We start from the raw sequence: 24549 nt of genomic DNA on the forward strand, positions 1-24549 counted from the left end.
TAGGGGGGGGGGGGGGGGGGGGTGGAAAGGCCCCAGAAAAGTGAACGGGATTATAAGACGCACTTTTTCTCCTCCAAATCTGGGTGGAAAATGTAAATGCATCCTATACTCCAAAGTGAATGAGGGGGCAGCTGTGGTGGAACGGGGTCGCAGGAGGTAGAGTCACTGCTTCAGGAGGCCTGTGGCATTAGGAGTGGTGCGTAATGCCCGAGATCTCAGAAGGTTTTGGTGCCGGCGAGTGGAATCCATTTTCCCTGTGATATCCCTGCGGTGGGCTCCGGGTAAATGGTCGCCGGAGGCAGAGCATGCGCTGATTGAGATTTCGTGAGACGACAACTTCTGAGAACCCAGGCACCGCAACATTGTCCTGCCGCCGCCAGCCTTCTAAAGCGGCAACCCTGCATCCTGTGACCCCACTCCAATGCAGCTGCCCCTCAGGTAAGCTACCTTTAAAAGGGAATATAAGACGAAGCATCATGTAAATTTTTTCAATTTTTTTCCTACTTTCCACTCAAGATTTGGGGTGTGTCTTATGGTAATGGTGCGTCTTATAATCCACAAAATACAGTATACATTTATTTACAGGTATTAACATGTGGACAGGGAAAAACTGAAAAAAGCAATGAAAAGAAAACTGGCTGGCGATTAGGACCACTTCAGATCTGGTCATTAAGGTGTGGAGCCCGATACATGTAATAATCTTTATTTTTATTTTTTATATAGCGCTAACATATTCCGCAGCGCTTTACAGTTTTCACACATTCTCATGTTGTGCACATACGGCCTTGTTCTCCTAGGACAGATAAGTGGGTGCAGTTGACGGTATAAGTGAATAGCAGACAGATATTTGGGAAAACTTCTAACACTTACGTCTCTCCGTCCTTCACAAACCCTTTGATTGAGGTACCTCTGTTTGTGATGGCGGCTTTTCCACCGAGCCCTACGATAAGAGCTGTTAGAACCGCACTTTTGCCACCTTTACAACAGAAAAGAAATAAGAGAATGTGAAACCAAAACAATTGAAGTCTGTCACCCCCCAAAACTCAAATTAAACCACTTATACAGTCATATAGGGGACTGAGCCCCGATAAAAATCAGACCTATAGTACAGATTTAACTACTTTTGCAAAAAAAATTTTTTGTTACATTTGCTAATTAGAAGTCCCCAGCTTTTACAACTCTGTCCCCTCATTTAGTATCCGCTGCCCCTCATGTTAGGATTCACTGACTGTTCGCTTTGAGCACTACTGGAATTTAATGTGATCTTGACCGTGCAGATGGAGTAATGAGGACCTTTAATTAGTAGAGTTAAGAGGATCACTTGTAGAACTGAGGTCCAGCGTCCTGGTCAGTGGTACCTGGTGGCTAGATAGGCCCTGAATCCCTTACCTTCCGGCATCACATTTCATTTGTCAGGGCTGGTGCAACATTATCAGTGTAATGTGTCATGACGTGGCGTCAGCGCTGGCTAATCAAAAGTCGAGACCGGAACGAAGGAAAATAAGAGTTTGTGGGCCTCCCATCTAGTCGCCAGGTATCACTGACCTGAACCGGAGTCCAGCGAATTGATCCGCTCACCTCTACTAATTAGCATATATAATACAACTTTTTTAAATGTATAAGTAAAAGTAGTGAAATCTACACCACAAACATAACATGTAGCAAAGCCACGTAGGCTAGGGTTACATCTTAGCTCTGCAGGTTCTGATTAGATCAACTGACTAGCCCTCTATATAACCAGGCTAGCTGTTCTGCTTAGGGAAACTGACCAGATTGGATGTGTCTTGGGGAGGAGGAGAGACACAGGCTAGATTCCCTCTCTGAGAAGAGACTGCACAGACCGTGTGCAGAGAAGCACACATATCAGTGGTTGCTATAGACAATAGCTGATTTGCTGGGTTATAAATCAGCCGTTTGTCATCTGACCTCGGAGCCGATAGACTGCAGCGTAGGCCGGTGTTACTCCTACTTCATCTACCCTGTGCCAGCAGCGCTGTTCCTCATCCTGACGATGGGCCTCAGAAATGCCAGGTGATTGTGAACGGTGTCCTACTTACAGGTCTTCTGGACTCTGAGTTTGTTGACCCTGGCAAGGGTCGGACTTCCGCATGTGCTAGTCCCTAGGAAGAGTGGGGGTAAGGCATATCCATGGAGATGCCGAGAACTATCCCATGGCCCAGATCAACATACGCACAGAATGTGGTTCCGTGTCCCATCAAGTGGAAGAGGTCAAGGACTTGCTGCATGCTATTGTTATCGAACGATATTTTCCTTTGTTCTGGAACTTATGGGATAAGGAAGGATCACCTGACACCAATATCCCTGACCTGAAGAAGTCCCAGGGCAACTTTGGAATAGCCCAGATCAGAGACTTAAGAGCGAAAGGTACTCTGGAAAATGTAAATGGGGTTCCCCTTGAGCCGATAGTGTTTCCGCAAGGGGCCATACAAAATGATTTGTTGTTTCGTGGGAACAAAGTGAAATGACAGGTGACAGAGCGCCTCCTCAAGGCCCAAGAAGAAAAATCCAGGGGATATAATTGGGCTGCTCGAGTGAGACAATTTAGGTCTGGGGATCAGGTACTTGTGTCAGTGCCCACAGGGAAGAGGAAGTTCCTTACCAAATAGCCGGGTCCCTATAAGGTGATGGAAAAGGTGTGATAGGTTAACAATAAAGTACAAAAACCAGGGAAAAGGATGAGCTTTGCCATATATTATGGCAACCTATTAGAACCCTGAATAAGTAGGGACCCACTCAAAAACCCCTGCTGGTTGGCCCAGTCAGAAACCAACCTTGCGGGTGCCAAAGTGGCAGGAACTTGGTTGCCTTCCAAAGATCAGCACAGCTGAGAATCAGTACCAAAAATAGTGGCAGGTTCTTGGGAGTCGAGGGGTTCAAGAGAGGCCTGGATGTCTTCCTGGAGCAGAACAATATTGTATCATACAATTAGGTTCTGTAGAAGGACGTAGATCTGGGGATTTATTATGATGGAATATAGGCTGAACTGGATGGACAAATGTCTTTTTTCGGCCTTACTAACTATGTTACTATGTTACTAACTCGCCCTTGTGTGATCAAGCATGAGCCTCAAGTTTGGGTCAATTTAAAGCCCTGTCGGCTCTGTGTTTGGCAGATGGTGCAGAGCCCAAGCTTTGGAACGGGAGTGGGTGGTGAGGTGGTTATGTACGATGTCAGGTAGGATAGGGTTAAAACCTAGCTCTACAGGTTCTGAATAGATTGCCTGATTGTCCCTGTATACAACTAGGAAAGCTGAGGGAAGTTGACCAGACTGGATTTGTCTTGGGGCGGAATAGAGAGACAGGACAGAATCCCTCTCTGAGAATAGAATGCACAGGCCGTGTTCAGAGAACAGCAAGTAACAGTGGTATCTATTGACAAGAACTGTTTTGTTTGACTGAGCTGGGGCTAGCTCAGCCATGTATGAATAGCCAGGGTCTGTTCTGGTTAGTTAGCACCTGGACAAGGCTAGGGATTTATGTTTGAGTATGTTGTTTTGGTTCTGTGCAACTTGTGGAAAGCAACAAAAACTGCATGTGTTTGGACCAAAACTGCATTGCCTTAGAGACTTTTCTAGGAGAGAAGACTGTATAAGTGATTTAATTTGAGTTTTGGGGTGGCACATTTGCCTCAATTTTAGTTTCTTCTCCTTTTGCTCCCCAAAAGCAATATTAAAAGGCATTCTAAATATTCTGTATGCTTTTGATCTCACAGTACCCTGCACTCCATCTTATTTTTCAAGATAAGAATAGGAAGCCCATTGCTATCCACAAAGAATTGTGGAGAGGAAGGAATGAATCCAAGTGTTCAAGGAGGGCAGCTCACACTCCATGTAAACAAAGAAGAAAGCTAACTTTACAGTCTGTAATGGGAAGGAGATCACACAGGTGGGAAGGAGAATCTTACACCCCATAGGATCAGCATAAGGGCGGGTTCCCTCACGAACTACAGGAGAAATCGATTCAGTAGCGAAGCTGTGCTGATGCATCATCCTCGTCACAAAGACCTCTCATCCAGCATGCATTACTGGGAGGGATATGCCCACATAAGAAATGACTGAAATTAGGAGCACGTTGTAAAATAATGAATAACTTCGGAGCCTTGACGTTAGTGCAACTATTTTTCTTTAGAGTTAAAAATAAGATTTTTTTTTTTTTACCGTGTTAAGGGTATCCAGAGCCTTTAATAAAGGAAAGCGTAATTTACACTTAATGGTGGGGAAGCCATAAGGCTACGTGCAAACACTGCGGAAAGTCTTGTGGATTTTTCAAGACCGATTTTGGTAATTACCGCAGATTTACCACGGTTTTTTTTTGGCGGTTTTTGTGCGGATTTCACAGGCGGTTTTACACCTGCGGATTCCTATTATGGAGCAGGTGTAAACCGCTGCGGAATCCGCACAAAGAATTGACATGCTGCGGAATAAACAAAGCAGCGTTTCCACGCGGTTTTTTCCGCAGCATGTGCACTGCGGATTTTGTTTTCCATAGGTTTGCATGGTACTGTAAACGCATGGAAAACTGCTGCGAATCTGTAGCGGCCCGATCAGCTGCGAATCCGAAGCAAAATCCGCAGTGTGTGCACACACCCTAAAAGTGAAGCATATAGATACCCAGCTCATTTACCTAATCTGTAAAGGAAAGTGTGAATAGCAATAATCAGTAAACTAAACACAGCAGCAGCTTCAGCTGTTCACATAGTTTGCTACAGTGTATCAGTGTAGAAAAAAATACATTCCAGAGGCTGTGTAGTTCACAGAAAAGTGCCTAGACTGAGGAGTGTGGCAGATTCTTCTCTGTGAATGAATGAACAAGAATGTGTCTATCTGCAAAATAGTGATGGGCTGAAACAAAGTTACAGGAGTCATTATGTACACAGCACTGACAAACAGGCTGAGCCACGCATGGGCAGGTGGTCTTGGCAGGATCCACACAACAAGTAACTGGGATCTCATCTTCATCACTTACTTCCATTGTTCCCAACAATAAAGTTGACATTTGGTCCAAATTGGAACGGCCCCAGCATCGCATGGCACATGAAGTTCTTCAAGGAGATGCTTTCAATAATGCCAACTTCAGCGGTGCTCTGCTAAAACACGATCACATCAAAACCGAACGCTCTCCTTTATGCAAAGCTAATGTCAATAGTCACATCGTTCACTTCCTCAGGACCCCTCCAGGAAAACTTTTCTCTATATGCGATGGTTAAAAAAAACTAAACAAAACACAAGAGACCTATTACTTACCCTCCCCAGGTTCAGTGCTGAGTCTACAACACTGCCAAGTTCTCCATTGACATCGCTGCAGCCCATCACTTGGTCTATATCACTTCAGCTGCTCAGCTCAATGTCACTGGTATAGGTAATCAACAGAGACCGAGGCATTGGCGGAGAAACGCCTCTGGACCCTGGCAGGGTGAGTAATACACTGGCTTGTTTGTTTGTTTTTTTACAACGAACTGTGCATTTAGGGAAAAAACTTTTCAGAAAGAGGACAACCCCTTTAAATGTTGACTGTTGCTTCAACAATCATAAGCTCATTATTGTGCCAATGTAACCACCATAAAAACAGGATTTTTGGTTGCTTACCGTAAAATCTGTTTCTCGGAGCCTTCATTGGGGGACACAGGAACCATGGGTGTATGCTGCTGCCACTAGGAGGCTGACACTATGCAAATAAAAAAGTTAGCTCCTCCTCTGCAGTGTACACCCCACCGACTGGAAGTAGGATATTCAGTTAGTGAAAAAAGCAGTAGGAGAAGTAACATGTTAAAGATAGAAAGTTAAACTGTGACAATATAACACAATAAAACAGAGCTGTTCAACTTGGGAGGGTGCTGTGTCCCCCAATGAAGGCTCAGAGAAACAGATTTTACGGTAAGCAACCAAAAATCCTGTTTTCTCTATCGCCTCATTGGGGGACACAGGAACCATGGGATGTCCCAAAGCAGTCCCTGGGGTGGGAACAGCAGAAAAAAAACTCCATTCAGGTCGGAGAACTTACCACTGCCGCCTGCAAGATCATTCCGCCTAGGCTGGCAACTGCCAAAGCGTAGGTATGGAGCTTATAACATTTGGCAAATGAGTGAATGGAACACCAGGTTGCCTTGCAAAGTTGTAGGGCGGATGCCCCATGGTGCACCGCCCAGGAGGCGCCCACTGCCCGGGGCAGAGCGAGTCTTAATCCCAGGAGGAGTCACTCTGTTCCTGACCCGGTAAGCCTCCAGAATAGCAGGTCTGATCCAGAGAACAATCATAACCTTGGAGGCTGGCAGGCCTCTTGGCGCACCGTCTGGAATGACAAATAGACGGTCCGTCTTCCTAAAGAAGGTGGTCCTAGACAAATAGATCCTCACCGCCCTGACCAGGTCTGGCCTGTTCAGCGAACGCTCCAGAGAATAGGTCGGAGCAGAACAAAAAGGTGGGAAGGACGATCTTATTGAAGTAACAAGGAGGACACCACCCTGGGAAGAAAAGGCGACGATGGCCGTAAACTACCTTATCTTGGTGAAGAACCAAGAAATGGGGCGACAGGAGAGAGCCACCAACTCCGAGACGCGCCTAATGGAGGTGATGGCCACCAGAAACGACACCTTGCAGGACAGAACAGACAGTGAGGCCTCATGGGGAGGTTCAAGGGGGGGAACCCCACAGCCTCCAGAACAAGATTAAGCTCCTTGGGATCCACGAGAGTCCGGTACAAGAGAGCTGCATGCACCACTCCTTGAAGAAAAGTTCTGACCTGAGAACGGGACGGATATATATCCTTGTACCGTGATAGCCAGTAGATAAAATATTTGGAATTGAATTAGTCTATGCCTGATGAAGAGGCCTGAGAAGTCTCGAAGGTTTGCAATTTGCTACCATCTTTTCAGTTAGCCATTAAGAGGTATCAACCACCGAGGTCTCTCAGATCTAAATATCTGACCTGAGAACGGGAAGTCAAGGACTTCTGAAATGGGACTTCAGAAAGAGAATGGAAAGCGTTGCTACCTGACCCTTTAGAGGACTAAGGTCAAGGCCAGCATCAAGTCCCGCCTTGAGAAAAGGCCAAATGGAAGGATTCAACAGCCAAGATGTTAAATTGAGCAACCAAGAACTCTGGTGGCAGATCGGTCCTTGGGACAGAAGATCTGGCCTGTCTGGGGCCTCCAGAGGAAGTCCGCGAGGAGATTGGCGATCTCAGCGAACCAGAACCTTCTGGGCCAATCTGGTGCGATCAGAAAGACCGGCACCCCCTCCGCAATGATCTTCAACAGCCTGGGAAGAAGGGAAGGGGAGGAAACAGATAGGGAAATACAAAATGCGACCCAGGAATGGCCAAAGCATCGGTCTCCACTACAAGAGGGTCGCGGACCTGGAAATAAACGGTGGAACCTTCCTAAGCAGTCGCGACACCAAGAGATCCGCGTCCGGAGATCCCCATCAAAGGCAAATTTGAAGGAAGACCTCCCGATGCAGGGACCACTCTCCTGCCGAAAGGCCCTCGTGGCAGAGAAAAACACCGCGGCCTAGTTGCCAACACCGGGAATATGCACTGCGGATAGTGCCGGAACCGTCGCCTCTGCCCAGAAGAGGATCTTGGATACCTCCGCCATTTCCAAGAGACTGATTCCCTCCATGGTGTTTGACATATGCCACAGCCGTGGCATTGGACGTCTGGATTCTGACTGGCAGACCTCTGAGAACCTTTTCCCAGTGACTCAGGGACAGAAGAATGGCCGCTATCTCAAGGATGTCGATCGGCAGAGGGGAATCTTGCTCCGACCAACGCCCCTTTAACTGACGGATTGTGGGAAACCGTGCCCCAGCCGGGAAGGCTGGCGACCGTCGTCACCACCTGCCATGGGCGAGAAGGAAGGACCGGACCTGGGGAATGAGAGGGGATGACAGCCACCAGCTGAGAGACCATTAGAATCGGACGGAAGGCCGAATTGGACGATCCAGAGACAGCACCAACCTGTCCCACTGAGAAAGGATGGCCTACTGAAGTGGAACAGCGCAAAAGGGAACACTTCCGATGCTGCCACCATTCGTCCCAGGACCTTCATTGCTGAACGAAGGAAGGCAGCCGAGGGCCTTGCAGAAAACTCCGTCCTGGAGAATTGCCCGTTTTTCCTTGAGAAGAAAAAAATAACAAAAAACCCTCAACTGACAGGTGTCGAACAGCATGCCTTAGAAGACGAGGCACTGACTCGGAACAAGACAAGACTTTGTTCTGCTGACCAGCCACCAGAAACGGGACAGGGAGTCGGATGATTGTCACTCTCCTGGGCCTGAGAGGGGGGCGGAGCCTTGATGTCTTCGAGGTACGGAATGAGCACTAGGCCCGTGATCCTCAAAATGTCCATAAATGTAGCCATGATCTTTATGAAGACACTGGGTGCGGTCGCAAGACCGAGTGGCAGGGCGATGAACTAGAAATGACTCTTCTGCACCACGAAACGCAGGAGACACAGGTGTGCTGGGAAAATCAGAACATCGAGATAGGCTTCTTGGATATCTATGGAGAACAGGAATTCCTGTGGTTCCATGCAAGCCAATACTGAACAGAGGGACTCCATCCTGAAATGCCGCAGGCAGAACCTTTTGTTCACTAACTTAGGAACCAGATGGGTCGAACTGCGCCGTTGTTCTTCGGCACTACAAGCAGGTTTGAATAGAAACCTGTGAAGCGTTCCTACTGAGATGGAAACGATAACCTCCGAACAAAGAAGAAAGGCAATGGACACAAAGAAACCTGGGATCAGATTAGGATCTTGTAGAGGGTGGGATTCGAAGAAGCGATTCCGGGGCCGCGAAGCGAACCCCATCTTGTATCCAGAGGATACCACCTCCCTGACCTCGACTGAGGCAAACCAAACATCCCTGCAAAAAAGAAAAAAACAAAACAGACGCCCGCCCAAACTGGGAGGAACACTGGGCCCTTAGCACGAGTTATGCCAAGGAAGATCTGCCAGGTCTGGGCCTGGTGGACCTACCATGGGAATTGAGGGAACGCCAGGAAGGGGTAGGCTTGAAGGAAGCCTTTTCTCTAGCCAGGCGAGACCGCGGTCTGTGCTAGCCAGAGGAATATTCTGACGCCACGAACCAGCGAAAGGACAAAAAGGGAGCTGAACTGCCATATCAGGGGAGGCCAGCGACGCTCGTGCCTCCCGTTGCGTCCTTAATAATTTGTTCCAGCATGTAGTCAAAGACGGGCCCCCTGGAAAGGGAGGCTGGTAAGGGACTTCTTTGAAAACAAGTCCACCTGCCATGTCTTGAGCCAAATATTCCGCCAGATGGTCACCATATTGCTGGATACCTGAGCTGCACAAGACACGCATCTAGGGAGACAGCTACCAAATATTTCCCTGCATAGGAAATCTGGTACGTCAGGTCGGCCAGCTCCCCCGGAAGAGGTCCAGCCGTGGTACCCTTACAAGGCTGTTTGGTCCATCTAGCTGTGGTCCTTGAGACCCAGGTAGAGGCAATGGCCGAGGCACAAAGCAGAAGCAGCCACTTCAAAAGGCTGATTTTTCCAGCGATTCTATACTTGTATCCTTGGAATCCATGAGGGATGCTGCATTAGAAAAGTCGAAGGACCATGTTGGCGGACAGTCTGGGGACCGACGAGTCCGCTGCCGAGAAATCAGTCCAGTTAGCGATGAGCTCAGGGGAGAAGGGATATAGGATGCCGAGACGCTTCCCTGTCTGAAAGTATCTGGTATGGTTCACCTTTCCCCTGGCAAGTACCACAACAAATTCAGTGTGTAGAGCAAAGACCTTGGAAGTTGGTTTTGACCGTCTAAACGAAACCGCCTTTTCTGCGGGTTCCGTAGATGTATCCATGATGCCTAAGGTCTGGTTGACTGCAATAATAAGGCTTTGCACCCTATCACTCATGCTAGAGGCCTGTAGTGAAACAAAGTCTGAATCTTCCTCTGAAAACATGACCGAGGACGCCCGTCTGACTCGGGAGAGGAGGATCTGGAAGAGGGATCTCACCGTGCCAGACCGGAGGGCGAGATGGATCGGGAAAAGGACAGAATTTCGCTCCTGTCTGGATCTCTTGTGACCTGTGTTGAAAAGGCCGGATGGAGAATCCTGTGACCCACTGGCAACTGCGGGGGGCTGGGAGGGACAATCTGTCAAGCACGGACACCAGGGACGTGACATCCTGGTGAGGTCCGCCACAGACCGAGACAGAAGGAAAGCCCACCCAGGGATAGGGGCCTCTGTCTCACCCGGGGTAGGAACTCCTGGCCGGTGGGTTCATGATGAGCAGACCCATTAACTGATGCCAGAACATTAGGGGATAGGAGAGCCGAGGAGAGTGTCGGGCTGCAGAGCAGCTACTCACAGTAGGTGCAGTCATCCTGTATTCAGCTCCAGACTGTAGGGCTGCTGTGCCAGGAAGAGAAGGCTCCACAGGAAACAAGTACAATCTGGATCAATAGGAAAAATGGCAGTCACAAGAGGGTGTCCAGGTCCAGGAGTGAAAAAGCGCACACTGCAGGGACACATGCTGAAAAGCCTGCTCTGAGACAGGAAAAAGGGGCGGAGCTAAATCGCGGGACCAGGGGGCGGAGCCAAGTGCCGGGGCGGAGCTAAGTCCCGGCAGGAAGGAGCTGACTAAGAGCTAGGTGGGAAAAAAGCCCGCCCGAAAAGCAGGAAGAAGAGGGGCGGAGCCAGCCCTGCAGCTAGGCCCGAGTGAAGCCGGGATCTAAATTAGAGCTGGTGACCGCCGGAGGATGGGGGAGCGGCGCAGAGGATTGAAAAACGCTGCAAAACAATGCCTGCAGCCCCAAATACCCGCAAAATTAAAGGGGAAACGACCCCCGATGCCCCACTCTGCAGCTAGGCCTGGAAGAGGCCGGGACCTAGATTACATCCCATGACCACCGGAGCACGGGGGAAGTGTTGAGGAAAGCCCTAAAACTGCTGCAAAGGTAACCTGAATTAAGGGGCCCACTATTAAAATAAAGGAATTTTTTTTTTTTTTTCTTTCCCGATCTTCTTTCTTCTGTGATCTTATTATCTCTGTACCTGGGGGGAGAGAGAGAGAGTACCTCCCCATCCAAGATCGGACGTCCGATAATCCAGCATAGTGGGACGTCCGTGTCTCCTCGAACAGACAGGCTCTGGTGGGCGAGTGGGTGGGAGACGGAGGCAGGCCCGGGTCTGAATCACCTCAACACGCTTCAGTGTTAGGGGCTGGGGTCCTGCCGACCAGACATATGAGGATACGGGGTGGCAGTACACGCCGTACTCATAGTCTCTTTGTGGGACTACAGGTGTGACTGACCACCCTGTATCCCTCCGTGGTACCTGAAAAGAAACGACGCACATTGAGGTAGATAAGGGTCTAATGAAAGACCCGTGTCCACCTCCTACTGACACTAAGCTAGACTGAATATCCTACTTCCAGTCGGTAGGGTGTACACTGCAGAGGAGGAGCTAACTTTTTTATTTGCATAGTGTCAGCCTCCTAGTGGCAGCAGCATACACCCATGGTTCCTGTGTCCCCCAATGAGGCGATAGAGAAAAGTACTTTTTTTTTTTTTTTTTTTTTTACAACAATTATCTTTTCTTTCTGTGAAAAATTCCTCTTAATTTATGCTCTCTACTCGAGTATGGCAGGTGATCCAGCGATGTGCTCGAGTCCCCACACCACATGTTTCTTGGCTGTTAGGCTGTGTGCACACGCTGCAGATTTTTCGCATTTTTTTCACGTTTTTTCGCTATAAAAACGCGGAAAAAAAAGCATACATTATGCATCCCATCATTTAGAATGCATTCCGCAATTTTTGTACACATGATGCGTTTTTTTCCGTGAAAAAAAAACACATCGCAGTAAAAAAAACGCAGCATGTTCATTAATTTTGCGGATTTCCCACTATATTATTGCATTGGGAACCTCTGGAAAAATCCGCAAAAAAAACGCACCAAAAACGCGAGAAAACCGCATGCGGATTTCTTGCAGAAAATGTCCTGTTTTGCTCAGGAAATTTCTTTAAGAAATCCTGAACGTGTGCACACAGCCTTAGACAGTCCACCCCCCCCCCCCCCAAAAAAAAAAAAAAAACATGCGGGATTGCCTGCGTACACAAGGACCTGATATAAACTGGAGGATCACAAAAAGTGGAACACAGCTCAGATATCACATGCTATATGGGATTGTACATTCATTGTATCTTATATATCCAGATATGCAAACGATAAGCCATGAAAACTGCATGAACTAAGCAAAGGAGCAAAGCTCCTGTACTCACGGACTGAGATTCCCCGTTCACGTAGGTAGACACTTGGGCTTCATGATGATCGTCGTCAGCTCGCGCTCTCTTCCCATTTCCAGCTGTGTTCAGTGGACTCGATTCCTTTCTTTTAACCATTGCTCATGAAGCAATAAAAATAATTAAAAATCTCTGCAAATGACAAAAAGCTCAAAGGTTCTCTCAATGCAGGTTCATCTACTATGTATAAGGCTGCCGTCACACTATCAGTATTCGGTCAGTATTTTACATCAGTATTTGTAAGCCAAAACCAGGAGAGGAACAATCAGAGGGAAAGTATAATAGAAACATATGCACCACTTCTGGATTTATCACCCACTCCTGGTTTTGGCTTACAAATACTGATGTAAAATACTGACCAAATACTGCTAGTGTGACGGCAGCCTAAGACATCACATACACTGCAAGACCGAGCTTACACCATAGCAGCCCGCACCCCCCAGTAACAGCAGCAGCGTCTCCTCGGTAGAAGACCCCCTTCCTAGCAGTAGGATCAGATGCAGGGACTCCTATAGCTTGGCAGTAGAGACAGCAATAATCATCCAGCAGTGATAGCAGAATCATCTCTCTTACCACTTTCTACTTAACAAAAGTAGCAGAATTCCCCTCAAACCCATCTAACCCCCTGACATTGTAAGAGCGGGGGTCTCTTCTTTCTTCGATAAATAGCAGTAAGACCCTCAGTTTCCCCAGCGCAGCTTCCATCCCCCCAGATTACATAAAGAGGAGAATCATAGGGTTCTCACGGCCACAGATTACAGGTAGGGGCTTGTAATCACTGCCCCCTACCTGAAACAAAGTGTCATCAATGATGCTCATTTCCTGGGGCTGGGCTATTCCCTTTGTGCTGTGAACAGTGACAGTGCGCTCTCTCACCAGCTCAGATCAATAATAATGAGCTGACACCTGAAAGTGTTGTCAGAGTACCCGGCGTGCAGAGTCAAACGATGCCCCAGCAATTGACGTAACTGGTCGCTGCATACCGGGTATTCTGGAAAAAAAAAAAAAAAGAGCTGTCGCCAGCTCCTTACTACTGATTTGAGTCAGTAAGAGTGCCCTGTCACTGTGCACCCTGTCACTGTGCACATCGCGCAGGGACTAGCCAAGCCTGGAGGCTTCATTTGAGTATCATAGCATGCACTGGTGGTACTCAAACAAATCATCAAACAGTCCAAAAAAGAAAAAGAAAAGCAGTTACAGTGAGGAAAAAAAGTATTTAGTCAGCGACCAATTGTGCAAGTTCTCCCACTTAAAAAGATGAGGCCTGTAATTGACATCATAGGTAGACCACAACTATTTGAGAGTCAAAATGAGAAAACAAATCCAGAAAATCACCTTGTCTGATATGGCAAGATTTATTTTTGCAAAATATGGTGGAAAATAAGTATTTGGTCACCTAAAAACATGCAAGACTTCTGGCTCTCACAGACCTGTAAGTTCTTTAAGAGGCTCCTCTGTCCTCCACTCATTACATGTAGTAATGGCTTCTGTTTGACCTAATTATCAGTATAAAAGACCCCTGTGCACACCCTCAAGCAGTCTGACTCCAAATTCTACTATGGTGAAAACCAAAGAGCTGTTCAAGGACACCAGAAACAAAATTGTAGCCGTGCACCAAGCTGAGAAGACTTAATCTGCAATAGGCAAGCAGCCTGATGTCATGAAATCAAATGTGAGAGCAATAATAAGAAAATGGAAGACTTACAAGACCGCTGGTGATCTCCCTCGATCTGGGGCTCCACGCAAGATCTCACCCCATGGGGTCAAAATGATCACAAGAATGGTGAGCGAAAATCCCAGAACAACACAGGGGGACCTAGTGAATGACCTGAATAGAGCTGGAACCAACGTAACAAAGGCTACCATCAGTAACACACTACGCCGCCAGGGACTCAGATCCAGCAGTGCCAGACGTGTCACCCCGCTTAAGCCAGTACATGTCCGGGCCTGTCTGAAGTTTGAAAGAGAGCATTTGGATAATCCAGAAGAGTATTGGGAGAATGTCATATGGTCTAATAAAACCAATGTAGAACTGTTTGGTAGAAATAAAACTTGTCGTGTTTGGAAGAGACAGAATGCTGAGTTGCATCCAAAGAACACCATACGTACTGTGAAGCATGGGGGAGGCAACATCATGCTGTGGGGCTGATTCTCTGCAAAGGGACCAAGACGATTGATCCGTGTACATGAAAGAATGAATGGGGCCATGTATCGTGATATTTTGAGTGCAAACCTCCTTCCACCAGCAAGGGCATTGAAGAAGAAACGTGGATGGGTCTTTCAGCATGATAATGATCCCAAGCACACCGCCAGGGCAACGAAGGAGTGGCTTCGTAAGAATCATATGAAGGCACTGGAGTGGCCTAGCCAGTCTCCAGATCTCAACCTCATAGAAAACCTTTGGAGGGAGTTGAAAGTCCGTGTTCCCCAGCAACAGGACCAAAACATCACTGCTCTAGAGGAGATCTGCATGGAGGAATGGGCCAACATACCACCTAGAGTGTGTGCCAATCTTGTGAAGACTTACAGAAAACGTTTCACCACTGCCATTGCCAACAAAGGATATATAACAAAATATTGAGATGAACTTTTGTTAATGACCAAATACTTATTTTCCACCATAATTTGCAAAATAAATCTTACCAAATCAGACAAGGTGATTTTCTGGATTTGTTTTCTCATGTTGACTCTCATAGTTGTGGTCTACCTATGATGTCAATTACAGGCCTATCATCTTTTAAAGTGGGAGAACCTGCTCAGAAAATTGTTAAGATTATGGAATTAAATGGAAAGGTATTTATGAGGAAATTACTTTGGTCCACACATCTAAATACAAGAAAAAGTGTAATCTTTAGGCTATGTGCACACGTTCAGGTTTTTTCGCGCTAAAAATGCTATAAAAACTCATTAAAATGCATACATTATGCATTCTATCATTTAGAATGCATTCTGCATGTTTTGTGCACATGGATGCGTTTTTTTCCGCGAAAAAAAAAAAACGCATCGCTGTAAAAAAATGAGCATGTTCATTATTTTTGTGGATTTTCTGTGTTTTTCCCGAAATTCTATGCATTTGGGAAAAAACGCGCAAAAAATGCATCAAAAACACATCAAAATCGCGGTAAAATCGCAGTAAAAACGCATGCGGATTTCTGGCAGAAATGACCGTTTTTTGTCAGGAAAATTTCTGCAAGAAATCCTGACGTGTGCACATACCCTTATAAAACCAAAAATGTCTGTGACTTTATACTATTTGTTTTAGTTAAGTTTTTAAAGGGAAAACATCAGCAGAGTTGTGCCGCAGATAGCAAGAAGGCAGCAGATAAATTTCCTCAAACACTCGTTGTGGCATTTCAGAAAAAAACACTGCAGAATTATTAGGCAAGTTGTATTTTAGAGGGTTATTTTTATTATTGATCAACAACTATGTTCTCAATCAACCCAAAAGACTCATAAATATCAAATACCAAATATATTCCCATCTCACTTGTTTATTTTCACCAGGTAAACCAATATCACTGCACAAAAAATAGAAAAAAAAACATTTTCTTTATGATGACACTCAGCAGCCTCCATCCATAGATTCTGTCAGTTGCTTGATCTGTTTACGATGAACATTGCGTGCAGCAGCCACCGCAGCCTCCCAGACACTGTTCCGAGAGGTGGACTGTTTTCCCTCCATGTAGATCTCACATTTTATGAGGGACCACAGGTTCTCTATGGGGTTCAGATCAGGTGAACAAGGGGGCCATGTCATTGTTTTTTCTTCTTTGAGAACTTTACTGGCCAGCCACACTGTGGAGTAGTTGGAGGCATGTGATGGAACATTGTCCTGCATGAAAATCATGTTTTTCTTGAATGATACCGACTTCTTCCTGTACCACTGCTTGAAGAAGTTGTCTTCCAGAAACTGGCAGTAGGTCTGGGAGTTGAGCTTCACTCCATCCTCAACCTGAAAAGGTCCCACAAGTTCGTCTTTGATGATCCCAGCCCATACCAGTCCCCCACCTCCACCTTGCTGGCGTCTGAGTCGGAGTGGAGCTCTCTGCCCTTTACTGATCCATCCATCTGGCCCATCAAGACTCACTCTCATTTCATCAGTCCATAAAACCTTTGAAAAGTCAGTCTTAAGATATTTCTTGGCCCAGTCTTGACATTTTATCTTATGTGTCTTGTTCAAAGCTGGTCGTTTTTCAGCCTTCCTTACCTTGGCCATGTCCCTGAGTATTGTACACCTTGTGCTTTTAGTTACTCCAGTAACGTTGCAGCTCTGAAATATGGCAAAACTGGTGGTAAATGGCATCTTGGCAGCCTCACGCTTGATTTTCCTCAATTCATGGACAGTTATTTTGCGCCTTTTTTGCCCAAAACGCTTCTTGCGACCCTGTTGGCTATTTGCCATGAAACGCTTGATTGTTCGGTGATCACACTTCAAAAGTTTGGCGATTTCAAGACTGCTGCATCCCTCTGCAAGACATCTCACAATTTTGGACTTTTCAGAGCCCGTCAAATCTCTCTTCTGACCCATTTTGCCAAAGGAAAGAAAGTTGCCAAATAATTAAGCACACCTTACATAGGGTGTTGATGTCATTAGACAACAGCCCTCCTCACTACAGAGATGCACATCACCTGATTTGCTTAATTGGTAGTTGGCTCTCAAGCCCGAACAGCTTGGAGTAGGACATCATGTATAAAAAGTATCGTGGTCAAAATACAACTTGCCTAATAATTCTGCACACAGTGTAGTTTGAAGATCTGGAGAACCAGACAAGCTGAGACACGTCCCCAGTCTTAGGCTAGGGTCACATTGCGCTAGTGCAATCCGTTTAGCGCTAGCGAGTTGCGCTAACGCAATGTTTTTTATGGGGCCGCGGTAACATCCCCGCTCTCGCAGATCCCCGATCTGCGAGAGCGGGGAACGGACCGCGGGCGCGCCTCGGACGCTGCAAGCAGCGTCAGTGGCGCGCCAGGAATCTCCGGCGCGTGCCGAACATGGCACGCGCTAGTGTAGCGCGTTCCCATTAGCGTGAATGGGCGCGTTAACGGCCGCGTTGCATGGCGTTAATTTCGCCGTGCAACGCTGTCCGTTTAACGCGGTCCCATAAAGCAATGGGAACCCAGCCTTACCCGAAGACCACTGCAGGTGATAACAGGTCGTCCCCTATGGGAGAGACTTGTCATACACCCCTAGCAGCGCTGGGAAGAGCCGGCTGGGCCTGGTTAGTTTGGTTTCCAGGCAGATCTTCTATTTCCTGGCTGAAGTTCTTGCTGCCCATGTTTTGGCCAATATGAATCAGCTGACTGTTTCCACATAAGGCTATGTTCACATTTGCGTTGCATCGGGCGCAACTGCGGCGACGCATGCGTCATGCACCCCTATATTTAACATGGGGGGCGCATGGACATGCGTTGTGCTGCGTTTTGTGACGCATGCGTTTTTTTTGCCGCAAGCGTTAGAGCGCAGAGGACGCAGCAAGTTGCATTTTTTTTTTGCATCCAAAATTCGGCAAAAAAGGACGCATGCATCGCAAAACTATGCGTTCTGGTGCGTTTTTGTTTGCGTTGTGCGTTGCGTCTCCGACGCAACATCGCACAACGCAAATGTGAACGTAGCCTAAGACCTCTGCTTGCTTGTTAGTAAATGGAAACATTCTTACAATCTGCCAGAAGGGGAAAGCGTGAAATATTGATGTCTAGTTCTGCTCCGCTCCCACCACAGAAATGGTTTCCATTCACTGGCAGCAAGCAGAAAGGTTGAAGCCTGTGACACAAGGTAGCCACGCACGCCTGGTCGTTGGGGGTCAGTAACACTCTTTTTGGGGGGCGGCAGAAGGTCCAGTGTTCGGCACTGAACAACCCGACTATTAGCGCAGAGGGATGAAACTGTCTAACTGCAATACAGTCCGCTGCCTATACTAACCAATCACAGAGCAGCTTTCATCTCATATGTTACTCCTGCAAAATGAAAGCTGCGCTGTAATTGGTTTCTATGAGCACCTGAGGTAAATTCATAAATGTGATTTTCCCGCCCAGTCATGTACACAGTACTATGAGCGGAGGCCACTTACCGGTCCGTTATACCGACACTCACCTCCGCGGTGACACAACCGGCACACGGTGTGTGTTTGCGGTGGTCAAACACAACAGACCCCGGCCCCAACCTGCCTCACACACGGAGCACAGGAAGCGGGATTCCACCAGGCCCCGCCCACCTGCGCGGTAAAACAGCTGGAATACGTCATCAGCCGTCCCCAGCTGTGCCGCCGCTAGGGGGCGAGCAGTGAGTTATCCCTGTGTCTGCGATACCGGCGGCCATGTTTGCGGAGTCCTGAAGACCTTTCCGTAGGGAAATGAGTGATATAGTGATGCTAAAAGTTTATTTTTTATAAGTTCATTATTGTGAGCAAAGTTTTTAGTCTCCAGATGTTTTTTTTTTTGCCCAGTTCATCAATTGCAACTTTGTTTAAAGAAAGTTTCATATTTTTTTGCTCAAATAAATGTTGATGCCCCCCATTCCCCCCCGGACTGTTTTTATATATCTTGTTTTTTACATTATACGCTAAAAAGTTACGAAAAATTGACAAATCTGTTCTCCCACGACATTCACAGGGGCCCTGATGACCGGCAGCGATAATCATACACAGCGGCCTATATTTATTTATTGTAATCAAATTGTTTACATGAAAGAAAGAAAATATTCAAACTAGATCCGATACAATGTGTAAGTGAAGAGGGAAAAGCAAAAACTTCTCATGGTAGAATCGTGTTTAATTTGGCACATTCCGCTGATGGGTTATAAAGCAGGAACGTAACAGAAAAATCAATTATTTTACTTAAAAAAATAGAAAAATGTAAAATATATATATGTGTGTGTATAATATACATGATAGGCTATCTAATAATATTCACATTTCCATACACAGCTATGAGTATGTGGATTAATGCATATATTTTTATATACATACATACACATATATATGTATATAAATAATAATAATAATAATTTGTATTTTTATTTATATAGCGCCAACATATACCGCAGCACTTTACAATTAAGCGGGGACATGTACGGACAATAAATTCAATACAAGTTAAGACAATTTAAACAGTGACATTAGCGGTGAGGTCCCTGCTCGCAAGCTACAAGGAAATGGGGGGACACAATAGGTGAAAAGTGCTTGTTATTTCAGGTCTGGCAATTATAATAAATAGGGATTTTCATATAAAGCTGCATGATCCGGTCATCAGCCCGTGTGTTTAAGTGCAATAGTCAAGTATCAAGTGCAGTTATCGTATCGTGTGCATGGAGGGTGTGGAGACAGATGAATAGTAGGGTGAGGATTCAGAATGATATTTGGAAGGAGGGAACAGGGCAAAGTTAGTCTACTGAGTAGTTGATGTGGTAGGCTTGTCTGAAGAGATGGGTTTTCAAAGCGCGTTAGAATAGGTTGGGGCTAGGTATCAGTCTCATCGTCTGGGGAAGTGCATTCCAGAGAGCTGGCGCAGCACGAGAGAAGTCTTGGAGACGGAGGTGCGAGGTTCGGATTACAGGGGATGTTAGTCTTAGGTCATTTGGAGAACAGAGGGCACGTGTAGGGCAATAGACAGAGATGAGAGAGGAGATATAAGGCGGTGCAGAACTGTGGAGAGCTTTGTGGGTGAGAGAGATGAGTTTACACTGGACCCTGTAGCGAATGGGTAGCCAGTGTAATGACTGGCACAAGATGGAGGCATCGGTGTAGCAGCTGGACAGAAATATGACCCTGGCTGCCGCATTCAAGATGGATTGGAGAGGAGAAAGTTTGGTAAGAGGGAGACCGATCAGAAGAGAGTTGCAATAGTCCAGACGAGAATGAATAAGAGCAACAGTAAGAGTCTTAGCAGTTTCAAAGGTGAGAAAAGGTCGGATTCTGGAGATGTCATCATAGACTATCCCCCTGGACGAAGCCTAATCGCGAAACGCGCGTCGGGGTCCTCCTACTGAGCTGCAATTCAGGTAAAATACATCTTAACCTGTCCCTTTGCCCTGCGCCTTAGCACTGATAAGCACTTTATAGCTACCGTATAAGTGAATGTAGAAACTCCACTTTGAATCTTTAGTACCGCTACAAACCTAGCTTTAGGTAGTTTCCTCTGCCATGCATTTTCTATCACTCCTGTTTTTCTGTAGCATATTAGTGAATGTGAATTGAGGCATTTTATTCATGTGCATATATTTGTAGGCATGTTATTGTCAGCCCATATATTTTCAAACCTTGTTTATTGTGACACATGTATGGTTCATATTAACCACATATACGGCAACTATCTTGTTAATACTTGTGTCGTGTTTTTTTTTTTTTTTTTTTTTTTGGGCTTGTAGAAATTTGTCACATTATTTTATGCACTTTTAAGAACTTTTTTTGCCTATTTTCTACAATTTTGGGATCATGTGATTGTTATAGGTTTCTTGTGATGTATTTACCTTATGCAGTCAGTAGATTCTGTCACTTTATCGCCATTGAATACTATTGGACTTGTTTAGTTTTTATATGCATTATCAATAAACTTTAATGTTTTTATTGGCAGGAAGCTTCCGTGTTTTCTCTGATTTGATATTTGTATAAATTGGAAGTGCTCTAACTTAGGCCGTTGTTTTGGGTATATTTGCATATGGAACCTGGCTTGACAAGGAGGGAGACGATCATGTTTGCAAAACTCTACAGAGTTTACACTATTGGACTCATGATGCTAGTATACGTCCAGAGTCAAATAGTGGCGACACTGTGAACATTGCTACCACCTCACCTGACCAATAACCTTAAGGGTACCATTATAAAACGATTAACCAACGATCCCGACCAGTGATACGACCTGACCGTGATCGTTGCGTCGTGTGGTTGCTGGAGAGCTGTCACACAGACAGCTCTCCAGCGACCAAAAAAGACCAAGTCCCCGTGTAATCTGGGTAAACATTGTGTTATGAAGCGCAGGGCCGCACTCACGATGTTTTCCCTGTTGACCATTGTAAATGTAACACAAAAATAAAAAAAAACATTACATTCTGGTGTGTGACACGTCGCCGTCACCTTTCCGTACTGTGCCAGCCCTAAAGCACAGCACAGCGTTTAAGTCAACGGTGTGCTCTGCTTTAACTTTACGGCCGGGAATGACAGTGTCATTCACTGCGGGAAGATGACGGCGATGGACGTGGTAGACACCGTAATGTAAGTGTGTAGTATATTTTGGTATTTTTCAATTTTTTGAGTGGGTAAAACACTGCGCTAGTAACCCGATATTCCCTGGTTTCCAGCTACATCGCTGGATCGGTGTCAAACACGCCGATCCAACAATGACAGCGTGTGATCAGTGACCCAATAAATGTCCTGATCATTCGCAGAGACCTACAATCTCCCAGCAGGGGCCTGATCGTTGGTCGCTGTCACGGCATAACGATTTCAGAAAAGATAACGTTGCTACGTGACAAAAAACAACTATATCGTTAATGAAATCGTTGTGTGATGGTACCTTTACGGTAGGTTTTGAAATTGATATATTGTGAAATGCTCTTTGTGTTTGTAACATCTCATAGTACAATGAAAGCCTGCCCTAAAAAAATTTGAAAAAAAAATTGATAAGATTGTGTCAGACATTGCACATCAGGTGTTACAAACACAAGATTTGTTTATACGGCGCAAGGTGTGATTTGGTGCAAACTTTATTTTAGACCAAGAAACTCCTTATTTTTGATCAAATAAAAAATTTTATTAACGGGGACACAAAAAGAAAAAATGGGTAAAGGTTAAGGGGTATTAACGTCAGCGACAAAGGGAGATTGATAACCTCCAGTCAGGGCCGTATTTAGAGTTTCTGCTGCCCTAGGCACTTTTATTGCTGCCTCCCACTTTGGTGAGTAAGACACTATCGGCAGTCGCATTTTGCATCAGATTGGCAGTTTTTCTGCATCTGCCGCGTACTGGATCACTTACGGCAACACTGCGTTCAACCTCATTCATTCCCTATGGGATTTGCGGCACTTGCCATAATCTGGCAAATGCGGTACCATACCCCCCCAACTTTTGAAAAAGGGAAGGAGTTATGAAGTTTGCGGCGCACGTAGTGCGCCGCGGCAAATTTTAGGCCACACCTCTGACCACACCCATTTCACAACTAGTCACACCCATATCCACGTCCCAACCACAGCCATTTAGCACTGCTGATCACACTGTTTTATATACAATAATTATAAACAAAAAAATATGGCCACACAGTGCTCCATACTGTATAATGGCCACACATGATGCTCAATACTGTATAATGGCCACACAGTGCTCCATACTGTATAATGGCCACACATGATGCTCAATACTGTATAATGGCCATTGGCCACACATGATGCTCCATCCTGTATAACGGCCACACATTATGCTCCATCCTGTATAACGGCCACACATGATGCTCCATCCTGTATAATGGCCACACAATGCTCCATACTGTATAATGGCCGCACGTGATGCTCCATACTGTATAATGACCACACATGATGCTCAATACTGTATAATGACCGCACATGATGCTCCATACTGTATATTGGCAGCACATGATGCTCCATACTGTATAACGGCCACACATGATGCTCCATCCTGTATAACTGCCACACATGATGCTCCATCCTGTATAACGGCCACACATGATGCTCCATACTTTATAATGGCCACACACTGCTCCATACTGTATAATGGCCACACATGATGCTCCATACTGTATAATGGCCACACATGATGCTCCATACTGTATAATGGCCATTGGCCACACATGATGCTCCATCCTGTATAACGGCCACACATGATGCTCCATCCTGTATAACGGCCACACATGATGCTCCATCCTGTATAACGGCCACACATGATGCTCCATCCTGTATAACGGCCACACATGATGCTCCATCCTGTATAATGGCCACACAATGCTCCATACTGTATAATGGCCGCACGTGATGCTCCATACTGTATAATGACCACACATGATGCTCAATACTGTATAATGACCGCACATGATGCTCCATACTGTATATTGGCAGCACATGATGCTCCATCCTGTATAACGGCCACACATGATGCTCCATCCTGTATAACGGCCACACATGATGCTCCATCCTGTATAACGGCCACACATGATGCTCCATACTTTATAATGGCCACACACTGCTCCATACTGTATAATGGCCACACACTGCTCCATACTGTATAATGGCCACACATGATGCTCCATACTGTATAATGGCCACACATGATGCTCCATACTGTATAATGGCCACACAATGCTCCATACTGTATAATGGCCGCACAAGATGCTCCATACTTTATAATGGCCACACAATGCTCCATACTGTATAACGGCCACACATGATGCTCCATACTGTATAATGGCCACACATGATGCTCCATCCTGTATAATGGCCACACAATGCTCCATACTGTATAATGGCTCCACATGATGCTCAATACTGTATAATGGCCACACAATGCTCCATACTGTATAACGGCCACACATGATGCTCCATACTGTATAATGGCCACACATGATGCTCCATACTGTATAATAGCCACACACTGCTCCATACTGTATAATGGCCGCACAAGATGCTCCATACTGTATAATGGCCACACAATGCTCCATACTGTATAACGGCCACACATGATGCTCCATACTGTATAATGGCCACACATGATGCTCCATCCTGTATAATGGCCACACATGATGCTCCATCCTGTATAATGGCCACACATGATGCTCCATCCTGTATAATGGCCACACAATGCTCCATACTGTATAATGGCTCCACATGATGCTCCATACTGTATAATGGCCACACAATGCTCCATACTCTATAACGGCCACACATGATGCTCCATACTGTATAATGGCCACACATGATGCTCAATACTGTATTATGGCCACACACAGTTCTCCATACTGTATAATGACCCCCCCTCTTGTATGCATGGCTCATATTCCCCACCCCCCTGTATGAATGGCTCATATTCCCCACCCCCCTGTATGAATGGCTCATATTCCACCCCCCCTGTATGCATGGCTCATATTCCACCCCCCCCTATATGCATGGCTCATATTCCACCCCCCCCCGTATGCATGGCTCATATTCCACCCCCCCCTGTATGCATGGCTCATATTCCACCCCCCCCTGTATGCATGGCTCATATTCCACTCCCCCCCGTATGCATGGCTCACATTCCACCCCCCCCCCCCGTGTGCATG

General features: G+C 46.2%; 1 protein-coding gene across 5 annotated transcripts in view; it reads right to left on the minus strand.

Moving 5' to 3' along the window:
- Nucleotides 1-18512, minus strand: part of SMC6 (structural maintenance of chromosomes 6) — a 133115-nt gene extending 114603 nt beyond the window's left edge. For 2 of the 5 annotated variants that reach the window (XM_069728126.1, XM_069728121.1), the window contains exons 1-4: nt 18360-18512; nt 12271-12423; nt 4986-5106; nt 871-976 (exon numbers count right to left, since the gene is read on the minus strand). In XM_069728126.1, the coding sequence (XP_069584227.1) occupies nt 871-976; nt 4986-5106; nt 12271-12390 (347 nt within the window). In that variant the 5' untranslated portion in view covers nt 12391-12423; nt 18360-18512. The remainder of the gene's footprint in view (nt 1-870; nt 977-4985; nt 5107-12270; nt 12424-18359) is intronic. The other 3 variants (XM_069728125.1, XM_069728124.1, XM_069728123.1) reach the window with 3 other exon arrangements.
- Between the last annotated feature and the right edge of the window lie 6037 nt (nt 18513-24549).

The sequence above is a fragment of the Ranitomeya imitator genome, chromosome 5 (assembly GCF_032444005.1).
Source record: "Ranitomeya imitator isolate aRanImi1 chromosome 5, aRanImi1.pri, whole genome shotgun sequence".
NCBI classification, from domain to species: Eukaryota; Metazoa; Chordata; class Amphibia; order Anura; family Dendrobatidae; genus Ranitomeya; species Ranitomeya imitator.